Source organism: Arvicola amphibius, chromosome 1 (genome assembly GCF_903992535.2).
Source record: "Arvicola amphibius chromosome 1, mArvAmp1.2, whole genome shotgun sequence".
In the NCBI taxonomy this organism is placed as follows: domain Eukaryota; kingdom Metazoa; phylum Chordata; class Mammalia; order Rodentia; family Cricetidae; genus Arvicola; species Arvicola amphibius.
This window is the reverse complement of record NC_052047.1, coordinates 58,483,236-58,502,344: the sequence shown is the minus strand read 5'-3', so window position 1 is coordinate 58,502,344 and position 19,109 is coordinate 58,483,236. Positions and strand designations below refer to the sequence as shown.

Below are 19,109 nucleotides of genomic sequence, written 5' to 3'. Positions count from 1 at the left end.
CACCTGGCCAATTATAAGAATTCAGCAAGTCTTTGCTAAACTTATCATATATCATTGGTATTATTATTGTTGTTGTTATTATCTATTATTATTATGTACCTTTTTCTGTAAACAGTCACTTGAATTCGTTAATTTAACAAGTGAATGACAGAACTAGCCAAAGGGGTCATCTGTAGAACTGAGCATGTAGCACAGTGTTACAGTACTTGCCTAAGCCACTGAGGATTTGAGTTCAATCTCTGTATCATAACAAACAAAAATAGTTTCATCCCCAGCTATGAAGCAGGAAACTCAGTATGGTATCCCTTTCCTAGCCAAAACCATCCCCAAAGGATCACAAAGATCTTCTACTCCAATCTGCTTCCCCTAATCATCCCATTATCCCAGCCCCAACTCCAGCAGATACCCCCTGCTAACCCACAGGCCTTGCTTGCCAGAAAACCAGGTAAACTGCCCAAAGAGCTCTTCTTTCTCTGTTCCCCCAGATCCAATCCCCAATTCTGCAGCAGAACACCCATGGCAGCCTTCCCTGTTCTGTGGATCCCATAGATCTTCCTCTTCTAACCTTCCTTCCATTCATTGCTTTTCACAGACCCCAACCCCAGCAGGCACACCTTGCTAACCCAAACGCAGCTCCTACCAGGGCAACAAGTAAACTGAAGGTGGCCCACATCTCTCCTACTGCCCCTGAGATCCAATCCCCCAGTCTCATCCCCATCTCTGTTGTTTAAAACCTGCCTAGTCTTCCTTTCCTATCTGGCCCTATACTCACTGAATCGCAAAGACCTTGTCCTCCAAACTTCCCTCCCCCAAATCATCCCAACTATGCAGCCTCCAAAAGCAACAAGCATTCCCTGTGAATATGCCAGCTGAACAGACCAGTAAAACAGGCAACACAAAATCATCACACTCTCCAAAGATCCAGAGAGGAAAGAGAAATCAAGAAACAAAACACCTACACAACAAAGAGAAACCCAGCACCTACACCTATAATCATCCTAAACCCAGATGCCTAGACACCAGCATAAAAACACAGTAACAGCCAGGGCAATATGTCTCCATTTAGAGCACAGCTATACTACTACAGAAAGCCCTGGATATTCCAACATGATTAAAGCTCAAGAAAATGACCTTAAAACAACATGAAGAGGATACGAGTCCTTAAAGAGAAAAATTACTAAATCCCTTAAAGAAACCCAGGAAAACACAAACAATTGGAGGAACTTAATAAACCCCTTAAAGAAAGCCAAGAAAACAAAAACAAACAGCTGAAACAAATAAATCTGTTCAAAACCTGAAAATAGAAAAGGGGGCAATAAAGAAAACATAAATTGAGGGAATTCTGAAAACGAAAAATTTAGGAATTCAAACAGGAGCTACAGAGGGAGGCTTCACCAACAAAATACATGACATGGAAGAAATAATCTCAGGCAATGAAGATGTGATGGAAGAAATGGATACATTAGTCAAAGAGAATGTTAAATCTGAAAAATTATTAATACAAGACATCCAGGAAATCTGAAACACTATGAAAATACAAAATCTAAGGATAATAGAGGAATGAGAAGAATGAAAAATCAAAGGCCCAGAAAATATTTTCAACAAAATCATAGAAGAAAACTTTATTAACATAAAGAAGGAGATGCCTCTGAAGGTACAATAAGCATACAGAACACCAAATAGATTAGACCAGAGGAGAAAGTCCCTTGCTACATGATAAAGCAAAATACTAAACATACAGAAAAAAACAAAAAATATTAAAAACTGCAAGGGAAAAAGATCTAGTAGGCAGACCTACTAGAATTATACCTGACTTCTCAATGAAGGCTCTAAAAGCCAGAAGGGCCTGGATAGATGTGCTGAGAATATAAGAAACCACAGATGCCAGCCCAGACTACTACCCCTAGCAAAGTTTTCACTCACCATAGATAAAGAAAAGAAGGTATGCTGTAGGGAGAGGCTGCTTATTCTTCCTGGCCAAACAGCTAGCTTACACCTGAAATAACCACACAGAAACTATATTAATTAAAACACTGCTTGGCTATTAGCTCTAGCTTCTTAATGGCTAACTCTTGCATATAAGTTTAACCCATCTCCATTAATCCGTGTATCACCACGTGGCAGTGGCTTACCGGAGATTCTAACTGGCGTCTGTCTCAGGCAGAAGATCCATGGCTTCTCTCTGACTCTGCTTTCTTCCTCCCAGAATTCAGTTGTCTTCTCTGCCTACCTAAGTTCTGCCCTATCAAGGGCCCAAAGCAGTTTCTTTATTAACCAATGGAAGCAACACAAAGACAGAAGGACCTCCTACACCAAAGATATTCCATGATAAAATCAAATTTAAACAATATCTACAAATCCAGTCTTTCAGAAGGTGCTAGAAGGAAAATGCCTACCTAAGGTGGTTAACTACTTCCATGAAAACAGAGGAAATGAGTAATCTCTCACCAACAAAATCAGAAGGGAGGCACACACAAAAACTCTCTCTATGTCTCTCTCTGTCTGTCTCTCTCTCTCACACACACATACATATACAAGCACATAGATACACAGACACACATACACACACACACATATACAGGCACACAGACACACTACCACCAATAACAGCAACAAAATAACAGGAATAAACAATCATTGGTCACTGGTATCTCTCATTATCAATAGTCTCAATTTTCCAATAAAAAGACATAGACTAAGAAAAGACATTCAAAAACAAGATCCATCCTTATGCTGCATCAAGAAACATACCTTAACATCGAAGAAAAACAGTAACTCAGAGTAAAGGATTAGAAAAAGATATTCAAAGCAAATGGACTTAAGAAGTATGCAAATATTAAATATTTTAATACCTAACAAAATATAATTCAAAGCAAAACCAATCAAAAGAGATAGGTAAGGATACAAAATATTCATCAAAGGAAAATTGCACAAAAATGACATTTCAATTCTTAACATCTATGACCTAAACACAATGGCACCCAAGTTTGTAAGAAAAACATTACTATAGCTTAAATCACATATTCACACACTGACAGTAGAGACTTCAATAATCCACTCTCACAAATGGACAAGTCATGCAGACAAAAATCTAAACTGGAGCTAGCTATAATAAACTATTAAAGGGGCCTAGTTATTATCAATAAAATGTTCAAATCACCCTTTCACAAAGCTATCTGTCTTACAGCTGTTTTTAATACTAATCCAATGTTTAATAATTTCTTCTAAAAATTAAAATCAGTATTACATCATAAAAGAAACAATAGGAGAATAGGAGCTAACTCTGTAGTTAAAAAAGCACTTGCTGCTTTTCCAGCAGACCCTAGTTCAATTCCCAATACACACATCAGGCTGATCACCAGGCCCTAGGGGATCCAAAGGCATCTTTAAGCTTTCATGGGCACTCAATAAAAAAAAAAAAAGAACAACAGAACAAAACAAAAAAAAAATGAACAAAAAGAAGGTAGACTATGCTTTCAAATGATTACAAAACTCCCCAAAACAAAGCAAACAAAACTAAACACATACTATTTCTTCAGCTATGTAATTTGAAAATGATCTGAGGCACCTTATCTGAAATCACTACAAAATAACAAAATGCTATCACTAAAGCAAGCATCATGTAACAACCAGGTTTGATTGTACTTATAAAGCAGTAGTTATTTAATGTTCTCATCCCCACACCAATCTGAAGGCATGTTTACACACTAGATTTACAAACAGAAGTCATCCAAGTAATCCTGAAATAGGCCAGCATTCCCTGAAGTGCTGTATACATGCAAAGACCTATGACAGAAGGCTATGTCTCATCTATGCTCAAGTACTTCTACCACTAACTTCTAGTAAGCAAATAATCACAACTCTGCTTTAAAAATGTACATGTAAAGAGAATAAAAAACAACAGGAACGGAAGCATCAGGCCCACCTAAAAAGACACCTGGGTCTGGTGCTCTGGAATTGCTACAATCCAAAAGAAAAAAAGGAAGTAAAGTATTAAATAAGGAAAGGAGCAGAACACTTCTGTTTAGAATTATAAACAGAATGAACTTTACAAGTTCTCAAAAGAGTTGTTTATGATTTATAAATTAGAGCTTTCTTAAGTAAATGTATTTTCTATAATACTGAAGATGACAAATTTTAAAGGAGTTGATACCCTTCACGGTAAGAATCAATGTTAGCTATTTAGTGGTTCCACCTATTTACTGTCCACATAAAACAATTCTCAAAGTCTCAACAAATTTACAGTATAAACATATTTCTGTAAATATTACATGGCCATTACTTACACTCTAATATATGTGTGTGTGTGTGTGTGTGTGTGTGTGTGTGTATTCTTAAAAGCCTTGTGGTAATTTTATTTAGAGCATCAATACATTTCCAACTTCAAATGTATTTATTTTTGTAATACATGCCCACTGAGTACAGAGAACACAACTTACAGGGTATGTTAAAATGTAACCTTTCAACTTCCCAATGTAAAACATCACTTCCTGGGCAGATAGTACTCCAGGAACAATCAATCACTGTTAGGAAGAATATACACTCAACATTGTTAAATAGTCCTGATGCACTCTTCTCTATGCCCTCATCTGTCATGAAGATTGTTTAAAAATCTGAGTTATTAGTCTTTATTTGGGAAAGGATCTGGTTAATATCTTTAAGAGCAGAAATCATTCATCCATCCACTCTATGCCAGTGCATGATAATTCCTACCCCCAATACATGTTCCTGATAACCACCCTACCACCACTAACCAAGAAGCTATAAATCAGTACCAGGGCAGCTCCCATGCAGCCCCTGTTAACTCTGTTTATAATCTGTCCACCTCAGAATGTGAGCTAGCTGGGGAAGACACTAGCTGATGGATCAGATAGTAAGAACACATAAATGATTAAAGATAGAAAATGACAAATTAAGATGGTACATAATTATAAAGTATAGACTAAATTTTAAAGCAATCATTAAAAAGCTAATATTCCTAAATTTTCATTTTATTTGTTATAAACTTGCCTAAAGCACTAAAAATAAATTAAAATTATACTTCAACGCAGACAAAAATTTCTAACAGGAAACTTTCTAAATTTTTTATATTTATGTAATCTAATAAATGACATGAAATCTATACTTTTTTTCAGACATGACCCGGCATAATACAATTGTCATGCAGTTTCTAAAAAACTCCCACTGATACTATCCCCTAAGAAGGCCTTTAAGCCATCTAAAGATATATATTCTATATTGAGAAAAACCATTTTCATGTCATATGCATGAACGAAGTTCTCAAGTTACTTTTTTAAATAAAGAATAAATACCATTTTTCCTAACACCATGGACCACATGTTGGAACTTGTAGTTCCAACAGAATTTATGAATAGGCTTTAATCCATTATGCAGGTGGTGATATTCTTAATTTTCATAAAGTTTCGTTTTGGTGTAGAAAGACACATAAGAAACAGTATCATATGACAATGAAACTAACAGACTGCTGAATATAATGACAACCCAAAGACCTAGGTGGTTCCTTGAGATTGAGTTGCCAAAAGCATTAACTTTAAAATGACTTTTAGGATGAAACAAGAGTGACAAACTACAGCTAACAGAAAGGAAAGATCAGAGGGGAAAACATTTTATGCAGAAGAAACTCTGATGTACAAATGAACTGGGAATGACTTATAGAAAGAAAGGCAGAGGAAGATGTAGAAGTGAGGACCAAGACTTGAGTAAAGGAAACTTATAGATGATGAAGTATGCAAAGTAGGCAAGAGTCAGAATGCCTAGACCTAGATAACCAGAAGGAAAGCAGATTTCACTCTGAAAACAGTGAAAAGGACAAAGGTTTTAAATAGAAACAGCCTATGATTTTTCCTTCGAAAACTAACTGAACAAAGCAAAGAGCAGGAACACCAGTCAGGAAGCTGTCTATATGACAGGAATGGCCAGACCTACCAAGGTGCCCATAAGTGAACATAATAAATCAAATACTCCTAAGCTCTACAACATGGCCTCTTCAAGTAAGAGTTCCCCAAAGCTGGAAAAGCAAGACTTTCAAAGGCAGAAAAATAGGGATTAAGCCAGGTGGATTCAGCTCCCTGCCTTTTATGCATGTAATTGTTCCCAGATGCAACATAGCCAAAGATCTTAACAGAATCACTAACCACTTCTTGAGAAGTACCTCTGGCTCAATCTTTGAGAAAATTAACAATAGTCAGTTTAATATGCCATAGATAGCATTTTAAAGTTTGTTGAATAAATGGCCCTCCTCCAGCACACAGTAAAACAAACAAACAAACCTATCATTAAAAGGAGAAAAAAATAATAAGCTGGTGACAAAGGACTTCCTAAAAACCATTTCCTCCCTCTCAGTTTCATAGGACATCTATTTCCAAACTAATAGACTATAATTTGATAATCCAGATAGACACTATATACACTTCATGCTTTTAAAAAGCTATTACGATTAACACTAAAATTAAAATTTGTTTCATATGCATAAAGCATTCATTACTTTTATTTAATAATTTATTTAATCTTTAAACTGACTTATCAAACAGAAACTACTAATTTCCAGATGTAAGGAATTAAGACTTAAAGGCGTAAAGACACGCATTTCTGTTAAATGTAGAAATTGTAAAAAATAAATAAATAAATAAATAAAAAATAAAAGAAATTGTATTTATAGTCTCATATTTAAAGCCCTGTGATCTTAAACTCCACTTTATACTTCAGGTAGGGTCTTATGTTGTACAAAAAATATCATTAGCTAATGACTGACAGATCTTTAAAATAGAAAGAATATAGGATAAAACATTATTTTAATTATTATGTATACTTTAGTACTACATATTGACATTAACAAGGTCCTATATACCAATCATTCTGCCCATTTCCAAAAAAAAGAAAAAAAAACAAGTCCCTCTCTCTTTAGTTATTTCCTTTACTTAGGTACATAGGTAAGTATAAGAAAATAATTTAGAGATATAATTCAATAGATAATTAGTAACATAAAAATAAACCCATAACTAAACAGCATAAAATTACCCTCCATCTTCAGCCTAAGTCTCTAAGAGTTTCTTATTTTTAATAAAAAGCAAGTAAACATATAGTCTAAGGAAAAATTCACAATATGCTACGAATTCACACATACGCTCTCCTATTAACTTTAGCTAAAACTTTACTGCCACTAATATTTCCGCAGACTATATTTCTTTTCAACATACATATTCTTTATCTAAAACTTGTGAGGAACAGAGCAAACAGTGAGTTCATCTCAAGATGTAGCAGCATATGGGCATATGCTCAAAAGATGCTTCATCCTACTGTAGAGAAACTTGCTGCATCATGGTCATTGCTGATCGATTATTCAAAATAGTCAAAAGTTGGAAACAACCTAGATGTCCATCAAGAGATGAATGAATAAAGAAAATGTGGTACATTTACACAATCTAGTATTACTCAGCCATTAAAAAATAAAACTAGGAAATTCATAAGTAATTGGATGGAGACAGAAAAAAATCATTCTGAGTGAGGCAACCCAGACCCACAAAGACAAATATGGTGTGTATTTACTTGTATGTGGATGTTGTAAGCCCCTAGAGAGGCATGAGTGGCTAGGCTTTACCCCTCAGAATATTCTAATAGCTAGGGCCTGCTCTCGAGGGCCTCCAACCATCAGGCTCTGCATATAAAACACTCTAAAGGCCATAAAGGCTGGACTCAGGCCTTCCAGATGCATGCAGCCAAACTCCATTCCACAGAATAAAAAGCCCAAGCTTGCTGAGCAGTGGTGGTGCATACCTTTAATTCCAACATGGATTTCATATAAATGAATCAACCAAAACACAGCAGAGACAACCCCAACTGGACATCTCTCATCACCAAATGAAGCTTCCAATACTGGGAATGAGTTATACCTAAACAAATTGTTAGCCAAAGGCGTCCTGTGGGAACTCCAAACAACCTAGGGCTATTGGTTGCTCTCCACAAACTAAAAGTAATTCCCCATTGCTACAGACAAAACCTATATAAAGTTCATGGAACAAGGAGAAGTTGAGTTGGTGCCTACCTGTGAGAGTTATCAATATCTGATTTGACTTAAGGCCCAATCCACAAGATGGAACTGCATACATAGCCTAGGAACCTAAGTAAAACCAAACACTACTGTTCTACTGAAAGTACATAACAATAAAATGACTTCTGTAGTCTACTATACTCATAGATCAATGTTTTGCTCAGCCATCATCAGAGAAGCTTCCTCCTTCAGAAGCTGAGAAAAAATAGAGAGATTCACAGCCAGACAATGTACAGAGTGAAAGACCTTGCAACACTGCGCCCCAAATGAGATGTCTCTATCAAATTTCTACTCTCGGGGCTTAGGGAAGTCTGCAGAAAAGGAAGCAGAAAGAGTGAAGAGCCAGAGAGAATGAAAGGTACCAAGAAAACAAGACCTTCTAAATTCAGCATACCAATGTGTAATGTGAACATACGAACTCAGAGACTGAGGCAGCACTCACAGGACTAGCAAGGGTCTGCACCAAATGGGGACCTAGAACTGAGAGATGTGAACACATGCTCCCACCCCTAATCAAAAAGCTAGCTCCAATTGATAACCTCTTGCAAATGAAAAATTACTTTTTTTCAAGGGGATCACACTAGGGAAACAAACTACTTTTAAGGGCAGGCTTCATGCACAGCATGGCCTGTGTCAACACAAAATGAAGTCAAGCATCCGTGGAGGGTCTTTGTTTCATAATGTTGAGTCAGTGCTTTGTTTTATGTTTAACCTTATAGGTTCTTTGCGTTTATATTATGGCTTCTGGTTTTGTGTTTTTATGGCATTCTTAAGTGTGTGAACATGTATGTCTTATTTTATAATTATGCCTGTTTGTTTTCTAAGAAGAGACAGAAAGGGTTTGGACAGAGATGGGAGAAGAGTGGAAGACATGGGAAGGGTTAGAGGAGGGGAAACCATAATCAAAATGTATTGTATAAAAAAAAAATCTAAGAGCTGAGACACCAGGCCATGTCTAGCCCTCATTGAATAGGAAGCAAACAAGTATATGACAGAGAAATGGGAAAGAAAGAGAAGTGGAGTCGTTTGGACACTATGAAGAACTGGAGATGTGATGGAGGTGAAGAACAACATAATGTGAGAGGCCTGAGCTACCACCTGAGGCCGTGATGATGTGAGGGTCCATGTTGCTGTTAAGGGCCTTGTCTGGGTCTGTGGTCATATTGCATCCAGGATCTATGTCAATGTTCATAGTCTATGTTATCACCAAAGGCTATAAGGATGTCCTCAGTCTGTACTGCAGCCTGAGGCCATGTTGATGTCCAAAGGCTGCACTGAGCTGGCCCTATCCCTTGCTTGGGTGGCATGGAAAAGCTGGCCTGATGGTATAGGGACAGCAGAGCAGGCCCCAATGGTGTGAACACGGGAGACCTAGAGGGTTGATCAACTCAGCTAGACCCAGACAAGATTTTTAGTTGGCCCACCTCAAAATCTTCCCCATCTATGTGTTGCTGCTGAAGCATGTGAAAGGGCCAGTCCTTTGGACCCATTGTCACAGGATCTCCACAACTGAGGGCACAGTTAATAGAGAGTCTCAATGCAGGTCTAGTATTGATGGTGCAGCAAAGGCCAGAGGTCTTGAACTAGACTAATGACTCATTCCAATAAACATTCACAAGTAAAGCTGTTTGAGCAGAAGGGTAGACTGCACGACACACCGCAACTTCCAACACCTCTGCGACAGCAAATATAGGATGGAAAAGCAGTAAAGACAGTAGAGTGGACTGGGAGGTACAGATGCTGTGGCTGATTAAGGAGCAGGTTGTTGCCCAGAGAGGTCAGATAGAAGGGTTTTTGTTTTCTGATGTCGTTTTTCAGTTTGTTTTTTCTTTTCTTTTCTAATTTTTCTTAATTTTTTATTTTCTTAGAGGGGGGAGTTTACAAGGGTGGAGGGTGGATATTTAAAGACTAGGAAGTGAGTGGTTTGGGGGTGTATAATGTTAAATTCCCAATAATTCAATTAAAAATATGTTTAAAAGAATCTATTTTCAATAAAAGAAAGAAATAAATGTAAATAAAGAAGATAAAAACATTTCATGCAAAGGTAACCATATTTAAACAAGATGTAACGATCTAGTTTCTGCTCTTAATCTATCACGTTTCTCCTGCTTTGACAAAGTGTGGTCTTTTGTGAATTTTACTACTTTTTAATAAAACTGTATTCACAAAATGAAAATACAAACACATGATTACATTAACTAATGTTACATCAGCTTGGGAACACAAATTGAAAAATATCAGTAGAGAGTTAAAGACTTAATAGGTTTAACTGTAGAATAATCTTTCATTATATAATCACATAAAATTGGGTCAGTGACAGATAAAAACAGTAAGTAACAGCCAGGAAATGCTCACTTATAAACTTTGTTTTACATAATAGTCTTTGTGACTATAATATACTCTGCTATATATTGTTCTGAAGGGACATATTATAAATAAATTTTAAAATGGGGTAATTGTTAAGTTAAAGGTGAAAAGTGTAAATTTTTAATAATAGTAAATATCAAATACAGCAATCTATTAATTTTCTGCAAAAATTTAAATAACCTATATATGGTTTTATTTTTTATTTTTAATGCCTGGGCATAACAACACAAGACTAGACTCGTATTTCACCTAGTCTAATATTCTGTTGTTGACATTAACCAATGATGGTGGATGTCGCAGGATAACCTAAACATATAGCATAATGAATATAATTATACACTACTATGTCATTATCTCAGATGATGGTTAGATCATACCCTGGAAGAAATGAAAACAAATCCCAATTCCCCGCTCTCATTTACAGCTTCCCATATGGTGATGGGAAACCTCCAACAAAAGTATAAGCAGAGTATAAGTTAATGCTTTGGTAACATGACAACTGACCAAGAAATTATCATCTAAAATGAAAAGCTGCACATAGAAATAGAAGCCAAAGTGACCAAAACCTATTATTTGGAAGGGAGATTTCAATGAACTAAAAAAATGATTCACTCCAAAAGAATTACTTATAAAACAGATGTGTAATTCTTAAAGCTAAAAACAAAACACTACAATTTCTACCAAAGGCCATGCCATTTTGTGACATGCAATACTTTTTTCTAGACAGCTGACAGTACTATTTTAAACTCTGCAAAGAAATGGCTTCACACCTGTTTTGTAATGGTTTTAAACTAGGGATTAAATTAAATGCTCATCTCAGTGTATAAAACTACATAGTTCAGAAATCTAGTTCACCCTTTAGGAAATACTATTTCCTAAATAATTATAGAGAAAAATGTATTTCATTTTTCAGACATTTAGAGAAAATAATTCTCTTGGCAGTACAGATAGGCACTGACTTAACAACCCTTGTACTCAGGAAACAGTTCCTAACTAAATCCTTCATGGTATAATTTGAGTTCATTTTCTGTTTCTCTGACCTCAAGTAAACTGGAGAATATCAGATTATACCATAATATATCATATATCTAAAACCTCTTATTGTCTTCTTTTCAAAATTACTACAGGTCAATAAACCAAATATTAGTAGAGTCCCAGGTTCAGTTTTATGATTTCTGTATGATATATATTATAGTTCAAGAAACTGATCTCAAAAAAATTATTTATCCCTACTTTTTTACCAAGGACTGTATCTTTCCCTAATACAATACTTGTAGTGAGGAGGCGAGCCGTCAGGCCTGCTTTTCATCCTGCCTGGCTCCCACGTGGTTAGCTTTTCACCCGAAATAACAACACACAAACTGTATTCATTTAAACACTGCCTGGCCCATTAGTTCCAGCCTCTTATTATTTAATTCTCACATCTTGATTAACCCAATTTTAGTAATTTGTGTAGCACCCCGAAGTGGTGTCTTACCAGGAAAGATTCAGCATGTCTGACCTGGTGGCTGAGTTCATGGCGACTGGCTCAGAGAGTAGAGGCATGGTGATTGCCCGAGGCATCTGCCTCACTTCCCTCTTCCCAGCTTTCTGTTCTGTCTACTCCACCCACCTATGTTCTAACCTATTATGCCAAGCAGTTTCTTTATTAATTAACCAATGAAATCATCAGATAGATAGAAGACACACCTACATCAAATATTCTTCCAAAAAATAATATGCATTTCAGAAATAAACACTAAAAATTCAGGAAAAGTTTATAAAAGATGGGAATGAGGAATAATTAAACTTCAGTAAGCACTATTCTTTCTTTAGAATAGAAGATCATTTAATGAAATGTCTCAAAGCCACTGGGACAGAGCTGAAGCTATACTGTAGTGCCATAAAATTTGTGTTGCTGTTCTTAACAGTCCACATAGCTTCCTAAGGACCACATGAAGCCAAAATATACACTATCAGTCTTGAACTTACCTTTACAAAAGCAGCAGATAAACTAGATTAGAGCAAGCCTCAAATAGTTATTGAACAGTAAAGGATGTCTTAAAATTACAATGTAATGCCTGAAATGGTGGTTCAATTCACATGTTTGAAAGTTACTTCTTAGACTGCAATATGAACCATATGGTATACCATGAATTTCAGAGATTAAATGTCACTTAAGAAAAAAAAGTTGTTAGGTGGTTATTCATATTCATAAGAATTTTCTACTTAAATTCCAAAAAAGCTGTTCCCAGACACTGAATTTTTTTAGGAAAAAAAAATGATCAACAAATAGGCAAGCACCTTTGTAAAGTCTCTGCTTAGACCACCATAACAAATACCAAAGACCAATGAACAAGCAACATTATTTCTTATAGTTCCAGGGACTGCTAAGTTCAACATGAAGGTACCAGCAGATAATAGTGAGAGTCCTCTTCCTGATTTGATGGTCACCTTTTTGCTGTGTCTTCATTTCACAGAGAAAAAAAATTCTCTCTTTTATGTCTCTATTTCTTATAAGGGTGCTAATCCCATTTATGAGGGCTCCACTATCATGACCCAGTGAGTTAGTAAAAGTTATAACCCCCACTAACCACCACATTGGGAACTCAAGTCTCAAAATGCCAACTGGTAGAAAGACACAAACAGTCTACAGAAGCAAATAAACTTCACTACACATAAATAAGTAGTACCACCTTACTTTTATTGCCCACCAAAGCAACCAGGGGCTGAGTTTCCGATTCTTCGCTCACAGTCTTCACCACAGAATACCAATCTTCTAAATTCTCAAAACTTTGATAATTTGTAATATCATAGACCAAAAGAATTCCCTGTCAGAAAAGAAATGCAGAATATTTATAATATACTCTTGAAATAATATAATAATACTTCTTAATGTTTCAAATATATCAGGTATACTGTAAAGTGAAGTTGTGTTTTTTATATAAAAACCAATTTCAACTTAAATATATTATTAGTAGAAACAATGTCAAATGATACTATTCACAATAAATCCTGAAACTAAGGTATAATTTTATCAAAATTTTAAGTAATTTCCCAATATAACATACCTGAAGATCTCTTAGTAGATTCAAGATCTCTTAGTAGATTCAAGATAAGAAAATTCTATCACCTCAAAAAAAAAAAAAAACCTGCAAAGACTAAAACCCCACCTCTCACTTTCACAAGGCAAACATTTAAACTTTTCAATAAGTAACCATCTGCTGCTTCTCCAATTTTAAATGTCTTCAAAAATGAGATTCCATGATACATGATGTCCCTTGATAGGCAATTTTAGTGTTTAACACAATTTTCTTTAAATGAAATGTGGATTTCCTCTTTTGGTCCTCTGTGCATTTAGAGAACAACTGGAGAGTGTCCTCCTTTTAACAACCCCTCGTATACTTGAAGACAGTTAAGTAACTCCTTACCAGTCTGCTTTCCAGAGTAAATAAACTCAGTTCCTTAAAGCCGCCTCAAAGGGCCTATTTTCTGTCCCTTTAATCATGCCTGTTGATTCTTCCCAGGACACACTACATAGAGTTTTTTGACATCCTCTTTAAAATGAGCAATGTAAAACTGGACATGATACTGTAATAAGAGTCCAAAAAAAGCTAAATATAAGAGAGGGGTTACTTCCTGCTTCTTATATATCATATTCCTTTATAAGTTATCCCATTATATTTCAATATATACATACACAAAAATAACAGAACCACATACTTGATTTTCATCTAGTTTGTAGTAAAACACTTAATATGAAGCTCTGTTTACAGGATAAGTCACTCAAGGCATTCAGACCTACTTCTTATGTTAAAATAACTATTTTTGAATCTGCTATGTATCAAACACAGATCTAGATTTTTATACCAATCCCACAACCTACAGTGATTGGTATTATTATCCTCACTTTATTGATAGAAAGGTTATAATAACCAAGAGGACCCAGGCAGATAACAGATGGAACCAGGACATCAGTCAAGGACTAAGTGACGAAACGCATTTGTCTGCAGACTCTATACCATGCACTTTACTGACTGCTAAGGCTATGAATGCTGAGCTTCAAGTAATACAGTATTCCAGGAAAACTACATATATAAACAGATAAGTATACAACACAGGAGTCACAGCAAGTAGCAGCTGCTGTCAATGTGACATTACTGAACTAGCATTTCCACCCTACCCATAAACTATAAAGGTGAACAACCTTGGGATTCCAGACAACAGAAATTATATCAACTAATAGATAATTCATTTTGACCACATAATAACTCTTAACATTTTTTAGTTTATATAAAAAATTTAATAATGGGTGTATTCAACAATTTGCTCACAAAAACTGTCAAAAATTAAGAGTTGAGTTTCTAAAGCTAGAACAAACTGGCTGTTCTTATGATCTTCTGGTGCTGAGCATTTATTAAACAACATCAATCCTTAAGTCACCTATTTATTGTCTTAAAAGTATATTTCTAGAGACTAGAGAGACGATTCAAGGACTAAGAGCACTGACTTCTTCCAGAAAACCTGGGTTCACTTCCCAGCACCCACATGGCAGCTGTCATTGGTCTGTAATGCCTGTTTCAGAGGATCCAACACCCTCTTCTGGCTTCTCAGAGTACTACATATGGTATACAGATAAAACATATAGGCAAAATGCCCATACACATAACATAATGAATCACACAATTAGATTTCTGATGGTCTCTAAGATCCTTTTCAATTTCGATAATCTGTAATTTTAAAGTCAGATATAATGACTCACAGCTATAATCCCAGAACTAAAAAGACTAAGGCAGATGAATTGTTCTGAGTTTGATTGTAGCTTCCACTATACAGTGAACTCTAGAACTACAGAGCAAGACCCAGTCTCAAAAAAATCTAACTCTATAGGAAAGTCACCAATCCCTACTCTAGACTAATGTATTTTTTCAGTTATTTTGAATTATTTTAGATTCATAAAAAGCTATACTTCATTCACTAACTTAGCTATCCTCCAACCCAAATATTCTCAACACAATAAAATGTAAAAAACTTTTGGCATTTAGTTATTTTTTACATTTATTATTTTGTCTTTATTCTTACCACAATTATTAATGGTGTTACCTTTAGTGTTATACTGAAAAATATGAAAATCTGATATAACAAAAGAAACTTGAGGAGTATGGGCTTCTAACACATAAAGAATTTTGATCATCATCTCTGACCTTATAACAGAAAGATCAGATTTTTCAGGGGTGCATCAGAGAACTGAGATTAAAGGACAAATCACTGCCCTCAATACTGGAAAGCATAGTAAATTAAAAGAGTACAGACAGAACCGACTTCCTTGGATCAGAAGTTGCTGGGGATGGTAATGGAGGACACAGTAATGCAAACAACCTGCAGGGGCTGTTGCCTGGCTGTAGCATGAAGGACTCTCAGCAGCCCAGTCTTCGGATCACCCCCCACCACCACCACTTTCATGGGATTTACTCACAGAAACTTGCAGAGAAAGGAAAGGTCCACTCCCAGTTCTGACATGGAGAAAGTAACCAATGTAATACCTACAAAGCATTAGATCCTGTGGGTAGAGGAAAGTTTATAACTTCCAACTCCTCTAGCCATCCTCTCCTTGATCTGAGGCCCATTAAAGGATTGGCATTAACAGAGCTTTGGGATAAGAGCAACTATAAGCAAATATTTCAACTGAGAAGAGTTCTTCAAAATATCTAAAAAGGTTGGGATGAAATAAACAAAGACACTAGAGGACTTGATATCTCTGGCATCTACAGCTATCAATGAAAGGGAACAATGCATTCAGGGCTAAAGCAACATAAAACTTCATACCAAAGGCCCACTTACCTGAATTCTTGTTATTCACCTCACTTTATCATTCAATAGAAAATTATAAGGCATTTACTTTAGGAACTCTTTCCCTTGGTAATATAAACAAAGTTCTACCCATCTACAGGGGCACCAATAACAAAATAAAGTGTATTCCACCGAAATCCAATTTAAGGAATCAATGAGGCTTTATGGCTTACTTAGAAAGTGTGGATGAGGTCTGAGAGCTGCTTGGCCTGCAAGGGGACCTGAAAGTCTGCAGGAGGATCCATCGTTCTTTGGGGTGAGTGAGGAGTGAGTGCCCGAACCGCGGCAGCTGCCCGGTGAGGGACCACCGACTCTCCACAACTCCCCCTGCCACCAGCACACTTCCTGCTCTTCCTGCAGGGGTTATTCTCCCCGGATACTGCCTCTCTCTTCCTGTCCCTTCCCAGCTTGCACCCAGAATCCTCCCCCCCTCCCCCTGCCTCATCCTCCCGTCTTTGGGGCCACAAAATCCCACAGCTCAGCCTGTTTGGGCTCTGGGGACCTGGAATTGAGTGAACCCAGGCCGGTGGGAGGTCCCCTCCTTCATTTGACTGCCCGGAGCAAGGTAGGCCTTTGTCTGAGAGCTGCTTGGCCTGCAAGGGGACCTGAAAATCTGCAGGAGGATCCATCGTTCTTTGGGGTGAGTGAGGAGTGAGTGCCCGAACCGCGGCAGCTGCCCGGAGAGGGACCACCGACTCTCCACAACCCCCCCTGCCACCAGCACACTTCCTGCTCTTCCTGCAGGGGTTATTCTCCCCGGATACCGCCTCTCTCTCCCTGTCCCTTCCCAGCTTGCACCCAGAATCCTCCCCCCCTCCCCCTTCCTCATCCTCCCGTCTTTGGGGCCACAAAATCCCACAGCTCAGCCTGTTTGGGCTCTGGGGACCTGGAATTGAGTGCACCCAGGCCGGTGGGAGGTCCCCTCCTTCATTTGACTGCCCGGAGCAAGGTAGGCCTTTGTCTGAGAGCTGCTTGGCCTGCAAGGGGACCTGAAAGTCTGCAGGAGGATCCATCGTTCTTTGGGGTGAGTGAGGAGTGAGTGCCCGAACCTCGGCAGCTGCCCGGTGAGGGACCACCGACTCTCCACAACTCCCCCTGCCACCAGCACACTTCCTGCTCTTCCTGCAGGGGTTATTCTCCCCGGATACTGCCTCTCTCTCCCTGTCCCTTCCCAGCTCGCACCCAGAATCCTCCCCCCCTCCCCCTGCCTCATCCTCCCGTCTTTGGGACCACAAAATCCCACAGCTCAGCCTGTTTGGGCTCTGGGGACCTGGAATTGAGTGCACCCAGGCCGGTGGGAGGTCCCCTCCTTCATTTGACTGCCCGGAGCAAGGTAGGCCTTTGTCCGAGAGCTGCTTGGCCTGCAAGGGGACCTGAAAATCTGCAGGAGGAGCCATCGTTCTTTGGGGTGAGTGAGGAGTGAGTGCCCGAACCGCGGCAGCTGCCCGGAGAGGGACCACCGACTCTCCACAACCCCCCCTGCCACCAGCACACTTCCTGCTCTTCCTGCAGGGGTTATTCTCCCCGGATACTGCCTCTCTCTCCCTGTCCCTTCCCAGCTTGCACCCAGAATCCTCCCCCCCTCCCCCTTCCTCATCCTCCCGTCTTTGGGGCCACAAAATCCCACAGCTCAGCCTGTTTGGGCTCTGGGGACCTGGAATTGAGTGCACCCAGGCCGGTGGGAGGTCCCCTCCTTCATTTGACTGCCCGGAGCAAGGTAGGCCTTTGTCTGAGAGCTGCTTGGCCTGCAAGGGGACCTGAAAGTCTGCAGGAGGATCCATCGTTCTTTGGGGTGAGTGAGGAGTGAGTGCCCGAACCTCGGCAGCTGCCCGGTGAGGGACCACCGACTCTCCACAACTCCCCCTGCCACCAGCACACTTCCTGCTCTTCCTGCAGGGGTTATTCTCCCCGGATACCGCCTCTCTCTCCCTGTCCCTTCCCAGCTTGCACCCAGAATCCTCCCCCCCTCCCCCTTCCTCATCCTCCCGTCTTTGGGGCCACAAAATCCCACAGCTCAGCCTGTTTGGGCTCTGGGGACCTGGAATTGAGTGCTCCCAGGCCGGTGGGAGGTCCCCTCCTTCATTTGACTGCCCGGAGCAAGGTAGGCCTTTGTCTGAGAGCTGCTTGGCCTGCAAGGGGACCTGACAGTCTGCAGGAGGATCCATCATTCTTTGGGGAGGATCCATCATTCTTTGGGGACACCAAACACCTCCGCGCTCCTTTTGAAGGAAGAGATGGGCAGGCGCCAATGCAGGAGCTCCTCCAACAACATGAAAGGCAACATGACATCACCACAAGCCAGACATCCCGAAACAACAAGAATTGAACACCCTACCCCAGAAGATATAGAAGAAACCGACATTAAACAGTACTTTATAAAAATAATAGAGGACCTTAAACAGGAGGTAAAAAACTGCCATAAAGAAATGGAGATGACAAACAAAAAGGTAGACGAAATAAATAAATCTCTCAAAGATACCCAAGAAAAACAAGAAAAACAAGAAAAAGCAATCAAACAGGTAAGGGAAACAGTACAAGACCTGATAAATGAAATGGAGGTATTGAAGAAAACACAATCTGAGGGACGACTGGAAATGGAAACTCTGAGTAAACGAACAGAAACTTCAGAGACAAGTATTTCCAACCGAATACAAGAGATGGAAGAAAGAATCTCGGACTCTGAAGATACTATAGAAGAAATAAACTCACAGATTAAAGAACTAAACAAATCTAACAAATTCTTAACACAAAACATTCAGGAAATCTGGGACACCATGAAAAGACCAAACCTAAGAATAATTGGGGTAGAAGAAGGAGAAGAATTACAACTCAAAGGCCCAGAAAA

General features: G+C 38.6%; 1 protein-coding gene across 3 annotated transcripts in view; it reads right to left on the bottom strand.

Annotated features, from left to right (window-relative positions):
* The window catches only part of Rab28 (RAB28, member RAS oncogene family), an 84,041-nt gene that overhangs the window by 42,905 nt on the left and 22,027 nt on the right, over window positions 1–19,109 (bottom strand). For all 3 annotated transcript variants that reach the window (XM_038343107.2, XM_038343127.2, XM_038343117.2), the window contains exon 4: window positions 13,116–13,245. In XM_038343107.2, the coding sequence (XP_038199035.1) occupies window positions 13,116–13,245 (130 nt within the window). The remainder of the gene's footprint in view (window positions 1–13,115; window positions 13,246–19,109) is intronic.